At 57.2% G+C, this 19,065-nt stretch overlaps 1 protein-coding gene across 1 annotated transcript in view; it reads right to left on the bottom strand.

The window, feature by feature from the left end:
- FLT4 (fms related receptor tyrosine kinase 4) overlaps positions 1-16,862 on the bottom strand; it is a 56,947-nt gene extending 40,085 nt beyond the window's left edge. The window contains exon 1 of the mRNA XM_059825133.1: positions 16,805-16,862. Coding sequence (XP_059681116.1) covers positions 16,805-16,862 — 58 coding nt within the window. The remainder of the gene's footprint in view (positions 1-16,804) is intronic.
- Positions 16,863-19,065: the final 2,203 nt, after the last annotated feature.

A 19,065-nucleotide genomic window follows, 5' to 3' on the forward strand; every position in this document is an offset into this window, starting at 1 on the left:
GCAGGCAGCTGGCAGAGCAGCAGGGGGAATTTGGACGTAAGGCTGTCAGCTCCTCCTCTTCCTCCTCCCGGTGCTCGCCAGCACGGAGGAAGGCTTGTTTTGCAGAGAGGTGAGATATCGCACGAGGCTGAGAAATGAATGGCAGGCTCCGGCCAACGTGGGGATGAAACACCAGGTGTTTTCTCTCCGGCTTCACAGCGGGCAGGGCAAGCCCCAAATCACAGCGGGAATTCACACCAAAATGGAGCAGGTTATGCCCAGCAGCCTGTGCCCAGGGGCTGCGAGGGCAGGGTGGCAGCCACCCATGCCCACGGTGAGGCTGGGGGAAAAGCGGAGAGGTGGCCTGCTAAAGGGCTCTGTGGGCAAGATGGAAACAGGCTGAGGTGTAAGCAATGAATAAATGAAAAATTATAATGATAGAAAACTGGAAATCCCCCCCAAACTATGTATTTGCACAAGGGCAAAGGAAGCAGGTCCCTTCTTTTATGGGGTTCATGAAAGTTGTTCCTTTTTCTTCAACCCAGGGTTGACCATCGCTTCAGACCTGTCCCAGAAGGGGTTAAACACAGGGGCTGTGCTCCTCTGTGCAGGATCAGTCCCTCTGCGCCCTGTGTCATGCTACGGCAGCATCACTGTCCCAGCCACACAACTGACCCCATGCACCAAGAGCTCATTCAGGCCTGGGGCAACACCTTTCCCCTCCTCACAGTGGGCAATGCCAAAGGCAAGACAACACTCCTCTGGTCTAGAGATTTTTAATCCATGGACCTCGAAGCCCTGAAATGTCATCAAATCAAAGTGTGGTGGATCTGCGTCCTCACCTTTTTGTGAGGCTATTCACAAAGCATCAGATGTTCCTTTGCTCCAACCGGGACAGGCTGTCCTCTTTCAGGGGACACAAGGGACTCATAATTATAGGAACTCAGTCAATACTCACAAACACAGAGGTGATCATCATTATTGGGTGTCTGATCCCTCCTGTCCAACACCAAAAGCATAATGAGACATTAACTTTGCCCAAGACACTTGTGAGTGTGGAGGCAGGAGCCTCCCGAGCAGGGACCAATATGAGGGATGAGGAAGGGGCCACCAGAGCTGGTGGAAATGCTTTTTTCTTGGCACCAGCCTCAGAGACGCCCCAAGCACCACGGGTCTGCAGCAATGCCAGGTGAGGAGGACAGATGTGTGTCCAAATGGCACAGGGCATTTGGGAGATGCAGAAAATCAGGCCTCTTCTCCAGCTCAGCACCTGCGGCCAGGGGAGACCCCAGCGGGATGGGGTGGGCAGAGATGCAAGTAGTGCATCATGCGATGGCAGCATGGTCCTGATGCAAGCAGAAGTCACAGCCAGACCAGCAGCACAGTGAGGCCGGGTGTAGTGTTCTGCTCTCCCAGTCCCTGGTACTCCACGGCAGCATGGCCGTGCATCCAGTGCCCACGGGTCCGGCCAAACAGCCCCACAGCCTCAGTCCAAAAGACTGCTCTGGCCTCAATGCATGCACCCTAAGAGGTCCGTTTAGCCTCTCATTGCTCATAAACTTTAATTAACCGGTTCTTTTCTGGCAAGGCACAAAAATCTCATAACCACCTGCACTGATGGGGAATGAGGCAAAGAAAGTCATGAGCTCTCTGGGCTCCTTCAGCTTTTGGACTTCCAAGCTGACAGTCTCATCATGGGACAGAAACAGAGGAGCTCAAAAGCAGGAGCCACTTTCAAGAGAGCTGGGCTGTGCTGAGGAGCAGAGCTACCTTTGTAACCTTCCGTCCAGGTCCCTTGGTGCCTCCAGGCAGGGATTGAAATCAGGGTATTTCACAAGCCAGCTGCCCCGGGGCAGCAGAACACAGCTACACCCAATGCCCCACCATGCTGCCACCCGCGTTGGGGACTCTGGTCCACAGGGGCACAGCCACCCCTGCCCTGGGGACCTGCCACCACGTCATCCCAAAGCATCCCAAAGAGGGGTCAACGAGCGCCTGTCTGGGAGTGTTTATCTGTCTGCCTTTCTCCCTCCGCAGGAAGCACTATCTCACCATCGCCCTGCCTCGCTCCAGCCCAGTTTCCTGCCCCATCCTGCCAGGTTTACCCTGCTTTTTCCTCCTCCCCTCCCCCTGCCCCACTGCTGTCAGGCCATGTTTGCATTTCTGTCTCCTGCTGTCTTTCCTCTCCATACACCCCCCCGCCCCGCCCCACGCTCGCTCCTTACTCCATCCTCCCCGAGAGGCTACGTCCTGAGCCAAAGTTAGCCTTTGTCAGGTAGCCACATGTCCGGCCTGGGGCAGCGGGTCAGCCGGGGCCACCCTGCAGACCTCCTCCAGGATCTCTGCTGTCAGCAGCCGCCCCGGGGGAGCCGGCTGTTCGCTGCTCTCGCTTGGGCGAGGGATGCTCCCGCACATCAGAGAGCTCGTTTCCCCTCGGCGGGCCGCCGGCCCAACCCTTCTGCTGCTGGCCAAGGGCTGGCCAGACGCTGCTTTGTTTGGTCCCCCATTCCCTGCATTGCTCCGGGTTTGCTGGCTGCCTGCTCCTGCCCGGAGAATCCTTTTCCTGCCTTTGAGATAGAGGATGCTCGCGCCATCTGTGCGTTTTATTTCCTTGTAGAAACTAACAAGCCGAGGATTGCTTCCTCTCCCTGACATTTCGGAGGGCAGCTCTGGCTCAGCGGGATGTGCGGGGATGGGAGGGGGAGCCCAGCACCTTCAGACAGGAACAGGACCTATTTTGTCCACAGGATTCACTCCCCAAGGGGCAGAAATCCGCAGACCTGCCAAAATGCCTGTGGCAGCTCCCACTCTGCCACTGCCGTGGCTCTGCAGGAGCCCAAGGCGAGCTGCCCTGCTTAGAATACATAGCCACCCCTCTTTCAGTAGCCCCTATTAAATGCATGGCTAAACCCTTCCAAAACTCAATTAAAATTATCCTCCTACATCTTAAGGACTGTCAGGTTGCTTCTCTTCCTGTTTTAATTTACTTCTTTCAAAACCTTGCCCTGCTCACATTCTCTGCCCCCGCAGGATGTGATTAACGTGGCACAGAAAGAGCAGAGGGATGGGGTGGCTTTAGGGACCGGTAACAGAAATTAGCACTGTTCACTACATCTCTAACCTGAAGGGACGCAATGGATGGTCCACAGCTCGTGTGAAATGAGTGTTGGTCCAAATCTGGTACCTGGCAGACAGGCATTGCCAGCACAAACGGATGGCCAGGATGGGCCGGGGACATCCCCCCGGGGACCCTGGGGGTCTGGGATCTCTGGGCAGGTGGCTTGGGAAAAGCTTGTACGGCTGCTACCTCCAGTTAACCTATTTGGGACTGCTCAGGAGTTACCTGACCATTGCAGGATTCAGAGTTTAATTCCACCCCGTGTCTCTCCAGGTGTAACCCCAGGGGCTTTACTGGGCTGAAGTACCTCTGGCAGCAGTGGGTACAAACCCACGGGACACTAAAGAGACATCTTCGGCCACGGAGAAGAAATGATAGCCTATACAGTCACAAAGGGTAAATAACTAAAGGAAATTATTATCCACTGCTTCTCACGCTGTACCTGATGAAGTTATGAGGCAGACGACAAAGTACCTTTTCATGCAACTCAGCTAAACTGTGGATTTTGCCACTGTGGGATACGCACAGGGAGATTCCCAAAGAGAGGCATAAGCTTCCAGAGGACAAGTCACCACCAGCTTTTACACACAGGTGAGACATCCAGGTCTAGGAGTCTCTAAACTGCCTACTGCCAAAACAGAGAGGGTACATCAGGGCAGGATCCCCCTGCCCACGCCAGGGCATCATCCCCTTTCCCGGAGCCCCAGCTGCCCATGCTGAGGCTGGTGACAGCCCGGGCAGAGCCAGGACCAGCTCCAGTGCCTGGGCAGGGGCTTCCACCCACAGCATCGGGGCTTTGCTGCATGGACACAGAGGAAGGGAAAAGCCTGAGAAGCAGCGGAGAGGAGACCCTCAGTTTGGACATCATTAACTACAGCTCCATCATAAGCCATTCCCAGAGGCTCAGGTGAAGCTCCCATTGAAGCAAGCCACACATGTGCCATTGGGGGAAGATGGAGTTCAAGCTAAGTGAGGCCTCGGCACCGGACTCTCGCTGGGAGATGAGGAGGCAGCTGATCAGGACGTCAGACAGAGCCCGAGGGTCGGCACTGAGCATGGAGAGAAAAGGGCAGCAGCATTTAGAAAGAAAAAAGCAAGTTGCAGGTTTGCTTTTTCCTTGACGTGTGTGGGCTTAATTGCCGGCCTTTGAAGTTTAGCTCTTCCCCAGACTGTTGGCTTATGGACGGGCTGAGCAGGACGCTGAAGAAACCCCTGTACCCCGCTCAGGGCAAGTTTCCCTCACGTGAGCGAAGCCTGTGGACCCTGCCTGCCTCCCACCCAGGCTGCTGCAGCCAGGCTGACCGTGCCGGGCTTTTCCAGGGATTTGCAAGCCATGCAGCTGGACTGGGAGGCACCATGCCGAGCGGAAAAGACCTGCTCCTCCGTCTTCGTGTCCCTGGAGTTTGCATCCAGATGTTTGCTACTTAGCTGTGAATTGAAATCAACTCAGAGCCCTCAAATCAAACAGCTGCCCTGGAGCTGGCAGTGCCTGTTCTCTGCAGCACAACCCATCCTCAAGTTGATCTCCAGCTGCTGAGTGCGAGAGAAGCTGATGAATGGGGTAAGTGGGAAAAAACAGTTTTGCAATTAGATGATTATCTGGGCCTTGGAAAATCTGGATTCAATTCCCCATCTGCTCCAGGCTCCCTGCAAGCCCGTCATGCGTCTTCTTTGTACCTCCATCCCTGCCTGAGCTACAAAGGGTAGGACAGCAAGAACTGGGCTGCTTTGGCTTGGAAAAAACGATACTCAAGCAAGAAAGGAGGAATCCTTATTCCTTCTAATGAAAGATAACAGTGACCAGAGAAAAAGGATTTATCCCAGAGCCAACGCAACAAGAAGCTGCTACATTAGATGTGGATGGGTCCAGAAAGTAGGAAGCACAAGCAAAGTGCAGGAGGAATTTAAACTTCCTGATTATCAAAGCAGGGTTTTCAAGCATCAAATATAATCTAAAAATAATAATAATAACAAAAAAGCAAAGGGAAGAGTGGTCATGGGCATGAGAAAGTGCTGCTGCCTGGGGAGTGGGAGAGCACGAACCCTCCTCCACAGCGCAGCTTCTCGCATGCACACCCGCACGTGCGCACACGCGCATCTGCACGACCCCTTCCGCCGCCTCCGACGGGGTGGGCACGAGGGGAGGCAGGAAGATCACAGGCACACACTCTTCAAAGGAGAATTAATCATCAGAGGTAGCGGCAGAGGAAGGAAGCCTCAGGTACGAGGTCAGACGTGCACAAGCAGAGAGGGCTGCTGGAAGATCTCTGAGCACTCGCTGCAGATCTAAGAGCCCTCCTGGCGTCTGCGCGAGCAGGACAGGAGGTGCAGTTCCCTGGGGTAAATGCATCTGCAGCAGTGTAGGAGATATAAGAAATTTCGACTCTCCTGGAAAACACTGCACAGCTCAGCTTTCTGCCATCCTTGAAAGCAGATGGAGCTGGCCAAACCCAGAGCCTTCCCTGATGTGGTTAATAAAAATTTTACTCTGCTGATCCCCAAGAAGGACAGGCTCCAGAGAGCGCAGCAAAGCTCTCCTCCCACATCGGGCTTTGCTGGGCTGCTCCTCACCCCCGGGTCAGTGATCCCATCTGCTCCCTGCTGGGCAAAGAGACTTGGAGATGGCGAGACTCGGGGCACGGGGAGGAAAGCCAGCCCCGGAGGGCTGCCCAGGGCATCGATGGTAAGTTACAAGTGCACACACTCTCGGTTTCTCTTGGCACAGAACTGTGACCGCACGCCAGGACCCGCTGCAGCAGGAGATGATAATCATCATCTCTGAGAGCCAAAGTGTATCGGGGCATTCGTGTCACTTGAGATTAGCTGGCTGTTTAACATCTGCACAGATTTCTCTCTCCACCTCCACACAACACCCCTCATGCAGCTATGAAACTCATTTAATTCCCTTCCAAGAAAGGCTGAGTTGGAAATGTCACACTTTGTATATCACAGCACAATTCCTACGATGAAACACCTAGCCTAAATGGCAGTATTGGACTCCAGTGCTATTTGAAGGCCAGCAAGCTAAACCACCTTATGCTGCTTTTTAAAAATAGCTTACAAGAGCGTTACCAAGTTCCATAAACACTCAGTTACTCTCTTGTTAATACTCAGAGGTTGACTGTTGTTTCCCTGTTCAAAGGTGCTTCCCTTGCCACGCAGCTCAGCGGGGAGAGCACGCAAGCGGACGCAATGGGAAGGAAGCGTTTACACATGCTAATGACTTCCACCGAAGGAGCACAAGTACTAATGGGGAAATTGCGCTAAAGAGACAACACGCCACTTCCTTGGCTGTCCCTATTTGGTCACCGCAAGGTACTTGGTGCTCAGAGCTGTGGGGAGAGGCTGGGGATGGTCTTCCCAGCCCCATGGAAAAGCCAAGGCATGAACGAAGGGAAGATGTGTTGGCTTGGACCACAAAGGCAGGAGAAGGCGTTTGGCAGCGGGGCTGTTTCGGCACCACACTAGACCAAGGGGCCAAGACAGACACGGGTCCTTTCCCATTCCCAGCAACGTGGGCCCAGGGACCAGAGCCCTTCCAGGTGCTGTTCAGGCCATTTCACCATGCGCACCTCTCTTCACGCCAGCACAAGTTTCCTAAGTTCACATGGGGCCCTGTTTATTTTTCTTTTCTTCCTTTTTTTTTTTTTTTTAAATCTACTATTGTATTAAGAAGTGTTTTTCTTTTGGCAAAGGTTACTGCAGGGCCAATGCCGTGCGGAGTCTCCTGCCTTCCATCACCACTACAACCTCTGAGCAGGAGCTTAGCCTGGCCAACACTGCTTATCTTCAATGAAGGCAGGCTTGTATTTCCACTGCCATATAAAAGATAGATCCCGGCGCTCCCCCTCTCCCCCAGTGCATTCTTTGAAATGCCACCCAGGCCTTGTTATTGCTGGGAGGCTGGAGAGCCAGGGATTAACTGCCTCAGGCTGCAATAGGCTTTATTTGTCTAAGCAGCCAAGGGTGAGGAGCAGCCATAAATATTGTGAAATGCCGAGCACTGTGGAGGGGCACCGTTGGACAGTGCAGGCAGCATGGCAGCAGGCATCGCGTCTTGGCCTTAGCAGATTTGTGGTGTGACTGATGTCCTTGGACAGGTTCCTGCCTCCCTACAACACAGGAGGTTTGGGGGACATCAAAACCCATCCTCAAGCGTTCAAACTGGGGACATAAAGCTACCACCCATGCCCTCTGGTTGCCTCTGTTAGTCCTCGTAGCACATGAGCAAGCAAATGTGGTGGATCTACCTGACCCAGTGGGAAAATCCCACCACAATACTGTCACCCAAGGGGGCACATACTGGGGTCTGAGTCTGTCTGCCCAGAACAGGGCTGTACGGGGTACACTGCAGCTCCCCTTCACTTGCGCACTGGGACGTCATGGCACAGAGAGGAGACGAAGACCAGGGTATGCCCTGATGCCATCCCAGCACCAGCGGTACTGCCAGAGCCAGCACTTACTGACAGCAGCCCAGGACCCGCTGAGACTGATAGTTTGGCAACAGCCAACCAACCAAATGAGGAGTCATCAGGCCCAGATGTACGCTACATTAGCTAAATTGCTTTACAAAGGCGTAGCTGGGTAACTCCGTTTGCAGGCAAGGTGGTTGTGTCCCCCATGTTTCATCCCAGCACAAGGACTATGCGCTGCCTGCCCGGCGGCACGGGAGTTTCTTGGTGTGCACGCATGCATCTCCTGCAGGAGCATCCCACACCGCGGCTGGCCGCCATGCTTTTGGGACATGCCATTAAACTTCTGCCCTTCGCTTCCCGAGGGCTGAGCACTGCAGTGTGGTGAAGGGATGATGGCCACTTAGAGCAAATTATGCCTCACTGGGGACTCTGCTCAGGCTGGGACAACCCAACGTGCGAGTGATGGATTTCTGTGGGCGCTGGATGCCGTCACCTCTGCTGGATGCGATTTTGCTTGCTGCCATCACTCTGAGCTGGCAGTTTCCAAATCTGAGTATAAACCACAATTCGTGCTCAACCTTCTTGCCTTAGTAAATATCAAGATTTACTGTCGTCCATGGAAACTATTGACTTGACCCTCACTTTTGTCAGTATTTATTTTTTTAGGTCACTATATCTAACATCCATCTCAACAGACGCCAGTATTTCAGAAATGGGGAAAACAAGTCACAGACAGAGAGCCAAGCCCAGAGCCAAACCTTACTGTCAGCACACACGTGTGTGTCTGTGCAGACACGTACACACTTCCCCCAGCCAACACGGGACCTTCCACATGCGGGGAAACTGATGGAGGGTTTTCCAGGCTCTGCTACGCAGCCCTGCACTTTTTGTAGCTTTTTTTGGGGGGGAAGACATGAAACCAGTAAACCTTTTACAGACTTCCTTGCTGCATGAAGAACCCATGTGCCTCCATAACTCAGAAAGCTGATGGCGGACTCCAAAACCCTCCGTGGGTCTCTTGGGTCTTGTGAACTTGTAGACAGACCTTCACAAACCTGTGGGGCCGTGACCCAACTTGGGGCACCTGGCTGGGCCCCGCGGGGTCTGCCGAGCCCTGTCAAGCCCTGCCAGTGGCTGAAACGGTGAACCCGGTCCAGGATGGGCGCTTTGCGTCCCCAGAGAGGAAAGGGACGGTGACCAAGGCGGAGCCCTGGCTGCCATGGGCGCTGCTCGCTGCCTAGCACCAACCGCTCAGGAAAGCCATCATGAGCTTGCAAATTCTTTATAAGCTTCCCACGTGACACAATTACTCAGGGGCCAGATCCTGAAGCCCTTTCTTCTGTCTTTACTCAGACCAGTCTCCACTGAAGTCATTGAGGCATTGGCCTAAATACAACTGAAGGATTTCAGGATTTGGCCCAGTAATAAAAACTTCCTTCCTTTGTCTACTGCTCACTCCACATGATCCCGCTACCTCCCAGCCTCCTCCTGGCCACGTCTCTAGAGGCTGGGGCCATCAGTTGTTTTGGTTGATCCTGCTCTTTCATTTTACCCTCCGCCGGACTGTGCCCGTCCCCTCGCGCAGCTGCAAGCTGCTGAGCTGGAGGGAGCCGGGGCGGCTGGCGAGGAAGAGGGTGAATGGCGGGGTGAAATACAACCTGGCAGAGGGGCAGTGCCAGTCCTGGGGACACGCGTGTGTGCTCCCACGCAGGCTGGCAGCAGTCTCAGCCATCACCCCCTCAAAGGCAATTCCTTCAACACCTCTTTTGGATGGGATGGAGTGCCTCCAAAAAAGCCTTTCTCCCCACCACTGACTGTAGAGCAAGTGCCTTAGGCTCTACACTAAACTTTTATGTGACGGGGACTGGGTGAGATGACTCCTGCCCAGGAAGGTATAGCAGGAAGTTAACTCATCTCGCTGCGATGGCGACTATGCATCACGCTAGGAAATGACACCGTAAGAAACACGTATCGTTTTAAACAAATATCTGGCAATATGAATTTTGCTGCTTTTTCTGCCTCAGAATAGCCAGCAGGATGCAAAGCCCTGTTATCCCCCATGGGTACCTCATCCCCAGCACGGCCATCCGAAACGTGCACTGGAGTTTGAGGCAGGAGCTCCTGCTTTCTTCCCATGTCTACCAGCCTTGCACACAGCCATGGCACTGATAGAGCAATATATGAACACAAATGGACTGATACAGCAATTCCCTTCACACCAATCTCCCTGCCTGTGCCGCTTGATGACAGAACGCAAAAACACGAAAGGAATTTGAACTTGGCTGAAGTGAGAAGCATTTGGTCCTGAGGTACCAGCATAGTGTGATCACCTAAACCTCAATCCTGCAACTCACGGATGCTCAGGTAGGTGACCTGGTCATACAGCGGATTGCTTGGAGAGCACAGAAACAACTCCTGCGAGTTCCTGCTGAGGTCTTCAGTCTTGCGGGGAGATTTTTAATATTGCTCAGCTAAAACTGAAACAGTCAGACACACCTTGGAGCATGCAGCTCTAACCACCCCAGGGAACACAAAACTTTCTGAGCAGCGGAGGACTGGTGATTTCAAGGCTGCGAGGCTGTAGCGTGGCCTTTGCACTGGGCTGTGTGAACCCCACGTCACCCAGCCCAACTGAGCCGGCTCACCGTGCCCCGTATCCCAACGCGGAGCACAGAGACATCAATCTGTGCATTGCACAGACTAAGAGCCCAACGCCCAGTCCAGTGGTAAGGACTTGCTTAGGGCTTGCTCTTTAAAAAAAAATACAGTCTCACTGTACATTCTGACCTTTTTAAATACATTAATTGCCATGGAAACAATGCTCTTATTGGTATGGGAGCAGCCTGGTGGCCTCCACAGATGCAAGATAAAAATCAATGGATACATTGAAAAACAGGCTGTTATTTCAGGACCTTTTGTGGTTTTGGGGCTGGTCACCACAGGCACATGAGAGAGAATGGCTTAGACACTAGAAAGATGCCATCTTCTATGGAGAGAAAGCTGGGGACAATAAAACATGCTATAACGTCTACTTTGCAGCGTTTACCTGCTTGGTCAAAGCACGCTTGTATGGGAGCCGGTCCCAGTACTGATGTGTGCGCTCAACTCCTGGCACTGGTCATCACTCCCAGCTCCTGCTGAAGCGTCCCAGCCCTGGCTGCCCTTCACGTCCTCATCACCAGTGAGTGGAAAGCCTCACCTGGTCTCAGACCTTGGCAGGGTGGCTTTGCTCCACGCCTCCCCTTTCCCCATCCATGGCCCTTTCCACCAGCTCAGATACCTCACCAAAAAGAAGAAAAACATGCCAATATAATACCAATATAATATATATATGCCATTGCTGCTTGGCCTTGAGAGTCTTTTAAATAGCTCTGAGGGGGTTTGTACGCACACCGGCACAAAGGGAAGGGCTGCGAGTGCCCTTCCCTCCCTACCCGCAGCTGCCCCCAAAAACCCGGTGCAAAGGGCAGCCCTGATTGCCCGGCTCTCCCCTCCCGGTGAGGAGGAGCGCTGCCCTGTTCCCTGCCGTGCCGCCCATCATAAAGGGGTCCCTGAGCTGTTATCAGGCAGTGACAGTTTCCGCCATCAGATTCCTCCTGTCCGTCAGGAAAGCTAAATAAGGAACGTCGTTCAGGCGGCTGCAGGAAGAGGGGAAATGCAGGGACATCCGGCCCAGCTGCCAATTTTTCCTTTCCCATGAACCACCGCTGACCTCCGCCAAGGGAGAACCTGGACACCCAGCCTGGCATCGGCACCACTCATCTTTGCTTAACCCTTCCCCAGGGGAATGTCCTGGCCCCCGGAGCCTGCCCGGGCAGGCGGTCTCGCCATGCCTTGCAGTGTGGCCGTGGTGGGACGGTGCATGGGCGCTGTGACACCGGTGCTAGCAGCTAGCACCGCAGAGCGAGGCGGGCAGACTCCGCGCACCGGCTGGCGTTTGCCCAGCCAACTGGAGCCAGGGCCAGGAGAAGGCTTAACCCCTCCGTGCCTGCACACGGGTGGGTGGCTCTAGCTCACATGGCAGCAATGAGTCCCGAAAGCATCATTGAGCTACTCTGATCGCTTCCCTCTTTGCATGCACTGAGACCCGGAGCAGGGTTGAGCTTATTCTCTCGCTTATCCCTCTGCAACCCAGCTGGGGTTTTCCAGGCTCTGCCAAGAGCTGTAACCAGCTCTGGACTGCCTGCTGCAGGCAGGTAAAAATCTCACCTCCTCTTTCTCTCTGCTCACTCCAGGGCTCTGCCCATCAGCACCGAGGACCAGGACAGTCTGCAATCCACTCAGCCCTTTCTCATGGTCCTTCCTGGGGACAGCCCTGGGGTCCTTGCTGCTTTTCACTGCACAGAAGCAGAGCAGGGGAGCAGCAGCTGCCTGGTTATTATGTGCTCAGAGAAGGGGAAACCGCAGCACTTGCTCGGAGTATCTCTTGCCTTTCCCCACCACCCCATTCTCCGTGTTTCCCCAGTTTGGAGTAATTTCCTGACCCCATAAACTGATCCTCCCTCATTAGCAAATGACGTCCATCCCACAGCACCTCCAGGTTTGGCCCGTAAAGCCTGTGCTGGTGATCCTCACCCTGCAAGGAGGGGGCAGAAACGCAGCAAGAAAAACAATTCACACGTGGGAGAAGTTGTAAGGTGAAATACAAGTCACTGGCTGAAACCTCTTTCTGCTACCTCAGCAGGGAAACGACTCCAGGAGAGACTCCCCGCTTAATATTCTCAGCTTATAAAACTTAGTGGGAGTTTCGCCACCGGCTGCCATGGGGCCAGGTTTTCACCCTCCTTCTGCTGAACTTGCACCTAGAGATGGAGCGATTTGCTCATGGCTGCTCAACAAAACGAGCGGTCATGCTGGGCTCAAGGGCTCGTGCCTCCTTGCTGACTTGACCACAGGCCATCTCCGCTTCCACTATTTTGTGTTAACAATGAGGCACCGCAGATGGGCAATAATACTGTGTGCCGAAAACATCAGAACTATTTTGACCAAAGAGAAAAAGCCCCCCTGGGACCCGGCTAACCCTCCCTTTTAACAACGTGAAACAAGAAACAAAGGTCTGGGATAGCCAGAGGCAATAAAAACCCTGGAATTAATTTAACCAGTCACTAGATGCCAGTGCAGCTGCAGCAGTATTTCTTCTCCTAATGAAGGACAAAAGATAATTCCAGCTCTCGCCCAGGGCAAGGCTCAGCGCTGGCCTCCCCAGCAGACACTGGCACACACCAGGCGGTCCTGGTCCCCCCCCATGGCACCCAGCTAGCGTGGGACCCTCTGGGGGCTGCGTGCCTGGCTCCCTGCTGCCCCTCGCCCAGGTGGAGATTTGCAGGAGCTGCCTGGGGCAGGTCAAGGTGAAACGTGGTGCTGGGCACCTCTGGCTCACAGTCCGGGGTGGGAAAGGGGGCCTTCAGCTTTAACTAACCACCTGTGGATTTTTTCCTTGCAAACCCACATATTTTTCCACGCATGACTGCCTTTGGGCCCAGGCAAATGTCTAACACGCACAAGGTCCCATGGCGATGAGCTCCACTGCTGCACGGTGGTGTGCAACAAGCCACCAGCCCCCTGCCACGCTCCTCATCCTCCCACCACGGCAACCTGCCAGGAACTGCCTTCTCCAGGCGAGCCGTGATTTTGCAGCCCTCTGTCGCAATGCCCAGGCCCGTCTTTCCCAGCGGAAGAGCCCTGCGACGTTTAGTCATTCCTCACACGGAAACCACCACAACCGCTGCTCCTCCGCTCCGGTTCCCCACCCTCCGCAGGCAGTGCGGCCCGCGGGGTCCAGCCATCGCAGGGCTTTCTGCTTCCTCCCACACCTGCAAGAGCCCGGGGGACCCCCATCACCTCAGGCTTATTGCAGCATTCCCCCACCACTGGGTTTAAATACAGAGCCTCCCCCAAGCTGGGGGTGAGGGAGCCCCCCACTTTGCCCCCATTGCTTGGGGCTCTTTCAGTCCAGCCCCTGAATGCAAAGACACCAGGCTCATTTGGAAACACCTCTGCTGCGCCAGCTCAAGTGGTTGGGGAGAAGGTGGGTGAGATGGGTGCTATCTCCAGGGCTCACGTTGCTCCCCAAAGCTGCTGAGAGCCAGGAAGACCTGGGGACCCATCAAGAGCCCCCTCCTGCTCAGCAGCCACTCTGCAAAGCAACCTCCGGAGCGCTGCGGATGCCCCATACAGCATTGGAGAAACTGCTGCCTGGCCACGGCCCCCTCCTGCTGCCGTTCCCGTGGGATCCAGCTCTCCCTTTCCCTCCCCAGGAACTGCCCTGGGACGCCGGGAACAGCCTGTTCCCTCCTGGCCGGCCGGGAGCACCTGCCCTTCCCACGCCTGCCCTGGAAAACACCGCACCAACGCAGGGCCAAGAAACACTGCCGGGACAGTTATCCCGCGTGGAATGCGCCCACAGGAGAGAGGCAGCGGAGTGGGGTGGGACATGCCAGAGGAAGCCCCCTCCCGCCCCGCCTGCGCTGGCCGGGGACATTGTGCTGCCGGGGGAGTGTCCCCCAGACCAGCCATCAAATTGAGCTCAGCGACAAACACCCTCGTGGCTGTTTGTACAGGCAGCGAGCCGCAGGCTCGCGTGCCCAAGCCAAATGCCAGAGCGGTAGCAGCCCATTCATCCGAAATCGTCCCTAAGCAGGCGGCGGGACACAAAGGCCATGGCTCCCCCTCCCCGGCAGCCCCCGGGGACCACGGGCTGCATCCCTCCCATCACCCACCTCCTCCTTGGAGGCCCTGGCTCTGCTTCATCACTAACAGGGGACTGGGTTAAGCCAGAGCGGGGTTTGTTGTGCACTCGCGGGCTTTTGCGTGAAAGGGTGTTGCTGAAATCGCCCATGTTTATTACTTGCAATAAAGCAACTGCTTCAAATCCCAGCTACGAAGGCAAATGCTGCTGCTGGCACGGTCAACGCAGGGCTGTCCGAGCACCCTGCCGGGGAGGTCTGCGTGCTCTTAGAGGAGGGCAGGCAGCAGCAGCCAACAGAATTGGCTCAGGTCCTACACAGGCACAGGCCCTTCCCTCGCGCAAAGGGCATATGCTCTCGAAAGCGGCAAGCCAGACTCCCCAACAGGATTATTTCGCTATGGGGTGGTCAGCACTTCTCTGCACCCAGAGCATCGCAGCTCAGGCAGCACACGCTCTCATTGCCATCCACAAAGGGTTACCCTGAGATGCCCTGGGATGCTGGGGCTGAACCTCCGCCCATTCCCCCCATCACACCGCCCGCAAAGGGCAGCACCCCAACTCCACTCCATCCTGGGAGCACCACAGAGCTGGGACGTATGGAAAGCCCACGTGCTCTTACACACGGCATCCCCTCCTAGCGCTGGCCCATTTAACCAGGTACCAGGGTGCAGGAACAAGCAGGATGCAGGACCCAGAGCCAGAACAGACCTTTTATGATCCTGAGATTAATATTTCACCCTTCCAGGTGGAACAGCATCACATCTCCATCCCTGCTCCCAAGGGGAGAACATATTTGCACCCAGTTGGGGTTAATGAGGAATTTGTGGGTTCTTTACACACTGACAAATTGGTCTCAGGTAGAACTGAAGAAGAGGCAGCGAATACCCAGGGTACGGTCCCCCGCTTGAGCTCTGCATCGCCCTTCATCACTGCGCTGATCAGGCAGTGCTGGAGAGCTTCAAAGCTCTGCGCAGCCCCGCGCTGATGAGGCCCACACATCACACAGCCGCGCTGGCCAGAGCCTCCCAGGCACCGCTCCCCGCGTCTCGGGGAGATGAAAGAACCTGAGAACAGCTACACGGTGCTTTACAAATTGCTAACAAGCGAGCTCGGAACAGCTGCAGCTCCCGCCGCAATGCCACCAGCAGCAGGTCCCTTTCTGCCCTGCCTCCTGGAGCAACCCCTGGGCTCTGGCAGCCCGGTGGGTCCTTCAGCCCCGTGGCACCAGAACTGTCAGCACCATTTTGGGCAGAGCAGGTTGACAGTGCCACTGCTAGCGACGCTGTCTGTACCGCACCTCTGCGCCACCACAGCCAGACCTGCAAGCCCTCCTGTGAGCTCACTTCAATGGCAGCAAATGCCACCGGTGACAGTGAGTCACTGAGCTGAGGCTACAGAAAATTCTATTTATGCTCCCAAAATTCATCTCTCCACATTGCAAGCTTCCAGTGTTACTAACTTTCTGTCGGTCTCGCTCTGATCCAGGCTGTAAATGCTTTACCCGTGCAAGCAGGATCTTCCCTGGAGGAAGCTGGGGGGCTGGTGCCCCATCCGCGCTGCCCTGGCAGTGCCCACCCAGCTCTGCTCTGCCCCATGGTCTCTGCTCTCTGGAAGGGTGTTGCAGCTGCACCTCTGCTGTGGTTCCACATTGACCTGACCCAAGCTGTGGCCAGGGCGTTCGACTCGCTGCCCCACAGCCTTTTGCCCCAGAAGTGCTGTGGGAAGGAAAAGCATTTCACTGGGATCTGCCTTGGGTGACTTCCCAGGCAGACCAGGGCTGCCAGCCACCGGCTGGACGGCATCGCGTGGACCACCGCCTCCTCGCGCCTTCCTCCCCAACGCGCTGCCCGGCGCTCACAAATTAATGACTCTGTGCATGAAAAAATAAATAAACAGAGCAGGGAGCCGGCCTCCAGGCTGCCCTCCCGGCCGGGCGCTTCCCCGCGCAGAGAAATCCCTCCCGCAAGAGTCCGATGTGGTTTCTCCGCGCTCGCAGCGAGCACAGCCGCGGCACGGGCACGGCGTGCGCCCACCCACGGCCTCTCCCCCGCGGCCCCGGACCCCGCAGGGACGGCAGCAGGGTCCCCCCGCCCCGTCGCGGCGGGGACGCTGTCACAGCCGTCGGGGACACCCGGGAGGGCACCGCGGCGCGTCCCCGTCGGGGCTGGGGGAGCCCGGGGCGGGCAACACCGGCGCTGGGGGACCCGGGACGGGCAGCACCGGTCCCCGTCGGGGCTGGGAGAGCCCGGGGCGGGCAGCGCCGGTCCCCGTCGGGGCTGGGAGAGCCCGGGGCGGGCAGCGCCGGTCCCCGTCGGGGCTGGGAGAGCCCGGGGCGGGCAGCGCCGGTCCCCGTCGGGGCTGGGGGAGCCCGGGGCGGGCAGCGCCGGGGCACAGCACATCCCTGTCTGGGATGAGGGACGCGGCGGCAGGCAGTGCGGGTCCCTGCGGGATCTCGGAGACATACGGGCGGGCAGCGCCGGGTCCCGTCCCGTCCCGCCGGGGCAGCCCCCATCCCCAGCGCGCCCGCAGGTGCGGGGCGGGCGGCAGAGCGGGCAGCCCGCAGCCCCGGCCGGGCAGAGCCGCCCGCAGCCCCGCGGCGCTCACCTGCCTCCGAGACAATGCCGAGCCAGAGCCAGAGGGGCAGCGTGCAAACTCTCTTCATCTCCGGGGCTGCGGGCAGCTCCGTGCGGGGCGGCGCGGAGCGATGCGGTGCGGAGCGCCCCGCGCCCGAGCTCTGCTCCCGCCGCGCCCCAGCTGCGGCGACGCGCGGCGGCGGGCGGGGAGCACCGGGGCCGCTTCCTTTTCCTCCGCCCGCCCGGGCCGCCCGCCGCCCTCCGCCGAGCCCGCGGGGCGCCGGGCGGGCGGCGGGGCGGGGCGGGGCGGGGCGGGCGGGTGGCGCGGCGGGGGGGGGGGGGGGGCGCACCTGCGGCTCCGGGCACCGGCGGGGTGTCTGCACCCCCCGCACACGCGTGGGTGCGTGCGTGCCCCGCGCCTGTGTGCATGGGTGTGCATCCCCCCGCAGCTGGGTGCGAGTGCGTCCCACACCTGCGTGCATGGGTGTGCATCCCCCCGCAGCTGGGTGCGAGTGCGTCCCACACCTGCGTGCATGGGTGTGCATCATCCCTGTCCCCCGTATGCGTGAGCATCCCCGCACCTGTGTGCGTATCCATGCGAACACGCACCCTGCCACGCCTGTGCGCACCCCTGTGCATCCCACCTGCATCCGTGTGCACACGCATCACCCCGTGCCTGTGTGCAAATGCCCACACATCTCCTTTCTCGTGTGTCTCTGGGTGCACATCCCAACCTCTCGGACCAGAGGGGATGCACACAAATACCCTCTCACACCAGTGCGCACACACCTCACGTGAACGTGCGCATCTCACATCTGCCTGCACACACACCTTCATGCCTGCATGCACCCCTGCAAAGCCCGTACGGCACATCTGTATGCACACACCCAGGCATGCAGTGCTGCGCACACCCCCCTGAACCCCCACTCCTCCTGCACCCCCCCCAGGGGCACACAAAGACGCACACGCACTTTCTCACACCTGTGTGCACACACTTGCACCCCTACTCATGTGGGGGAGCACTAGGGGCCCCCACTCATGCCATCCATCCATGCACACTGCCAGCAGCGTGAGGCAGCCACGTTGCCCCCCAGCACCGTTACATGTGGCACACGCACCCCTCTCTGGCAGGTGTACACCGAAACGCATGCACACGACCATGATGTTGGCAGCAGGATGGTGACGGTGCCGCTCCACACGTGCCAGCGGCGCTGCCCCCACACCACTGCCACTGCCAGCAACAGCAGCTTCAGCTCGGTGCGAACCGACTGCGAACACGCTGCAGATGGAGGCGATGGCAGAGCTTTGGGAGTGCGGCGGCACAGTGGGCACAGCCCCGGCCGGTTGCCTGCGCACCCAACGAGAGCTGAATAGATAAATTAACACGGCCCCACGATGCGCCCTGGAGGGTTATTAATTATGCACGCTTGCAGACAGCGAAGAAAGAGCCTGAATGAGAACCATGTGCTCATGGCTTCGAAAAGGCATGAAAACTTGAGCGTTCAACTGTTCTCGTTGCCAAACCCATAGAAGAAATCACCCTGTCCCTCTCCCGGGGCTGTCAGAGGGGCTCCAAGCCACAGAAGTTATTTTACCCAACTCCCCCCGGCCCAATTAGTGAGTTTTTAATCCTGAGAGTGCTGGCTGCATTGCTCTTCAGCACACTCGTCTTGGACCACCTCCCTCCTCGATCCCAAAGGAACAGAAAATGATGGTGTCCTTCCATCCCAGGTGGGTGCCCAAACCCCTGCAACTTTCTGGAGAGAGATTTTTAAAACTCGCCATGATGATGGGGTGGTGAGGCAGAGCTGGGGACCGCACAGAGGGGCAGCACTGCCCACATCCACAGGGAAAAGAGCTGAGATTGTGGGATCAGACCCCTCCCTCGTGCCGGGGGCCGTAATCAGAGATGGGGCAGCCATGGGGCTCCCCGCCACGGCAACATACCCACACTGGGGACCACTGTGAGCATCAGGGGTCATCGTGCACCTGAGATAAGCAGCAAGGTGGTGAGGTGCGGACAGCGATGGAGGGATGAATCACATCGCACCGCTGAGATGCTGGACAAAACACACAGCCCAAGCACTGCCTGGAGAGGCTGAGTGTGAGGAGAGCAGAGGGTCTGACCTGGGCCGGGGGAAGGGATCCTCTGGCATCCCCAAAATCAAGGGCTTTTGACATCCTCCATCCATCGCAGTCCGAATGTGGCACCGTGCAGGCGGTGGTGGCCGGGACCAGCCCGTCCATGCTGCCATCTAACGGCAGGACACCGGGGAGGGCTCGCCCTGCGAT

This window comes from Gavia stellata, chromosome 16 (genome assembly GCF_030936135.1).
Source record: "Gavia stellata isolate bGavSte3 chromosome 16, bGavSte3.hap2, whole genome shotgun sequence".
Lineage (NCBI taxonomy): Eukaryota > Metazoa > Chordata > Aves > Gaviiformes > Gaviidae > Gavia > Gavia stellata.